Here is a 3,444-nt window from a genome sequence, read left to right as displayed (position 1 = left end):
AACACTAAAGCCGTCTTTCGCACATAAATGACTCACAATGAGCTACTTATTAATAAGTATCAGTATGGATGTCTTTTAGATCGAGTTCAAATTAATTTCATGTAATTATATTTTTGCTCGAACACTTTTCGAACACAATATTATAAAATGATAGACATCATCTTTCCGCACCTCCTGTCTCGTGGTGCGTTACAGATGGAGGACTAAACCTCCGCGAAGAAGAGAAATCATGAATACAGTGGTTTTCTGCTCCCGCTGTGACGGTCTTCTACTTTAAAATACACGGTTTAACACTCTGAGCACGCCGACACTTGGTCACGTTGAACCGGTGGGAGGTTTTGTTCACACGGGGTCTAAACAGGCCCGTGGAATGATAGCGGGGGATGGATAGCATTGCTGCGGTGGCGTTCAGAGGGCTGGCCTGATCCAAGGAATGAATCCGCATCATAAACACGTTTTAATCTGCATGGAGAAGTCTGAATGCTCCTCCCGCTCTGTTTGCCCATACCCAGTCTGCCGGCGTCAACTTTCAGCAACTAAATGCGGATTTGTTTGCACGTTTTACGGGCGGATGAAAAAAGAAGTTAGGCGCTGGAGGCTAATCCCAAACTGCAACTTGAAGACATGAGACCTACTGGAGGCTGCTTCTGGATTAAAAGGGTTTATTAAGTGTTGCGCTATACTTTGATTACTGGTTTACAGGCGTTATAAACAATATGGACGCATAACATCGTATTTATTGGGGTGGCTACAGGACAACACTGACACACAGTAAACACATGTAGGACAGTTACATGAAAGCAGGCAGGAGGGTGCTGTATTTACAGGACGCTTCTGAGGAGACAGCTGGCCGCAGGGCTTTGCTTCTTTTATTGTGTCTTGTTTTGTCCTTTATCTCCTTTTTTAATTCGCATTTGTCTTCCCATTTGTTGGCGCACGCGTTTACGCATCGTCCCAGTCCATCAGCGCGTTATTTTCTCCTTTTCTTTCCTTGTTTTTGGCAATTTCTCTCACTTAATTTTTTAATGCATAACGCGCAAATACAGCTTCACTAAATCGTCCAGAACGCAGCAAGCCTGCGCGCTACGGAGGGCTAGTCTTCACTTTGGCCACGAACTTCTTCTCCTTCACCCTCCGGTTCTGGAACCAGATGGTGATCTGGCGCTCCGACAGGTTGGTCGCGGCCGAGATCTTCCTCCTCTTGTCCTTGGTGATGAACTTGTTGGCGGCGTACTCCTTCTCCAGCTCCTTCAGCTGGAGCTTGGTGTACGGTATCCGCTTCTTCCGGCCCCGGCGGAAAGGCGAGCCGTCGTGCTGGTGCGCCACCGCATCTGTTTGAGGAAAAACAAATACAAAAGAGAAAGGTGGTGCAGAGGGTGAGGGTTGTGCACGGGAATACACGCCAAGTGTAGTACAGACAAAATAGTGCTGTGTGGCGGGTAGTGTCTGCGCTTTAACGAGGATACAGCTACTTTACGCCTGGAGCTGACATCGACACACACACACACACACACACACACACACACATACAGACAACATGGTGGATGACTGCTGTCTGCAAGCAGCACGACCACGCGGGTGACCTGCTTCTTCTGTCCTCATATGTGTAGTCTTCATGTGTGTGCACGGAAATGCTCGTATCCTCTCTTGATTGCTTTGTTTTTATCGATTATTGTTCCATCCCATCCCTGTAATAAATAGCCGAAATTCAGATGTAAGAGAGCTCCTCTTTAAAGCACAAATCACTGCGCTGATAGTTGTAATTAACTTTCATCCTGCAAAGTGTTATGTATGTTAAGAATAGAATAGTATAGAAATATACTTTATTCATCCCCAAGGAGAAATTTGTCTGTGGCAGCAGCAAACAGGGTTACACAATAAAATAGAAAGATTATATGGAAAATGCACAATATACAATATAATAAAATAACAGAGCAGGACCTATTCAATTTAAGAAAATGAAGTAATAAAAATGCACAGTATACACTAAATAGAATCGTAGCAGTTAACAGTTAACATGCCACAGTTTGAGCGTTAATAATTAGCTGTTGTTGCAACAAGTGACCTTTACATTAGTAAATGGCCGCTCTCCTTAATGAGCACGATGAGGCTAAATACATATTAGTATTAATATTGTCCTCTACAGCAGCAGATGCACAATTCACCTCTAAGTTATCAAATACCGACGAGTTTTAAACTGCTTCTCTGATTGCGCATCATTGTACCAAACACTGTCAGACCAGATGGGATTGTTTGAATATTATTATACAAACATAATATATAATATTATATATATATATTTAAGTACTATAATTCCTTCCTAAGGACATGTCACACATTACTACATGTTATAGTAACCTGTGCGTCATTCTACAGAGCAAAGTTCCTTTATGTTTTAAATACAAATAAAAATATGGTTTACCAGCCAGAGCGGACTTCCAGAGGTGTCCAGCCTGTCCCTGGTCCTTGGAGCAGTACATCGGTCCCCCCCAGCCGTTGGTTAGTGCCCAGGGCTGGTAGCTGTCCATGGGGAGCAGGGTGTCATGGCGCGGCTCTCCGGCGCCCAGCGTTTGGACCACCGACACGTCCAGGTAGCTCGCCATGGACTGGTACGGGCTCGGGTAGCCGTGGTAAAAGGCGAACTCCTTGGCCCGGTGGTTCGCGTACTCGTCCGAGTTCAGCGTGGTGTCCATATACTGCGAGCTGAGCGCGGCTCCCGCCGCCTGAGTGCACGACTTCACTGAACCCCGCCCCATCCTGCACGGATAGTAGCCGTTACCGAAGTAGCTGTACGGCAATCCGGTGGCGGCCGAGGAGCTCTGGTGCGACACGGTAGCCGCTGGACACGGCCCGGCCGCGCACTGCTTCCCTGAAGACCCACCTGTCTCGGAGCCCGAAGCAGACACGTCCATCGCAGGGTAACCCGCCGAGGAGTGCACCAAGCCGGACGCATGGCCGCCCAGAGCAGCGGCGGCCGCCGAGTGCGCCATGGTGTTGCGGCACTGGCTAGCGGCGAAGTTGCTGCTGCCCACCAGCCCCTCCATGTTCTTGTTCAGGTCGTCCAGGTTGTTGTCATACACAAACATCACCGTTTCCGCTGGCCAGCGTGGGTTTAGAACCAAGGAGGCTGTCATAGGCGCTCCTTTTCCCCGGTCTGGCCTCCGTTTGTGGCCGTTTCCTCTCAGACTCTGACCGGTCCTGCGCGCTGAGCTGCTGCATTGGCTGGATGAAGGTGAACTGGCGCGCGTTTATTCTGTCTGATCGCTGGCTCTCCTGCTCACGCAGCTCAGGTAATTCACATGTACCCGTCTCGCGCACTGTCGTAGCACGCGCGCGCTGCCTTACTACTGCACCGTTTAGTGACGGTGCTCGCTCGGAGGCAAAGACTCCCGGTAACCGGCCGGACCTCCGGTTACATCCCAGCCGCAGCCTTGACGCACCAAG

At 48.9% G+C, this 3,444-nt stretch overlaps 1 protein-coding gene across 1 annotated transcript; it reads right to left on the bottom strand.

Annotated features, from left to right (window-relative positions):
• Positions 1–1,083: 1,083 nt before the first annotated feature.
• On the bottom strand, positions 1,084–3,134 carry hoxb13a (homeobox B13a; the record flags this gene model as incomplete). Its single annotated transcript, XM_079282569.1, has 2 exons — positions 1,084–1,331; positions 2,423–3,134. The coding sequence occupies 2 exons, from the start codon at positions 3,132–3,134 to the stop codon at positions 1,084–1,086; spliced, it is 960 nt and encodes a 319-aa protein (XP_079138695.1).
• Between the last annotated feature and the right edge of the window lie 310 nt (positions 3,135–3,444).

Source organism: Melanostigma gelatinosum, assembly GCF_949748355.1.
Source record: "Melanostigma gelatinosum genome assembly, chromosome: 13".
Taxonomy (NCBI): domain Eukaryota; kingdom Metazoa; phylum Chordata; class Actinopteri; order Perciformes; family Zoarcidae; genus Melanostigma; species Melanostigma gelatinosum.
The sequence above is the reverse complement of the archived record's forward strand: the minus strand, read 5'-3'. Positions and strand labels throughout refer to the sequence as shown.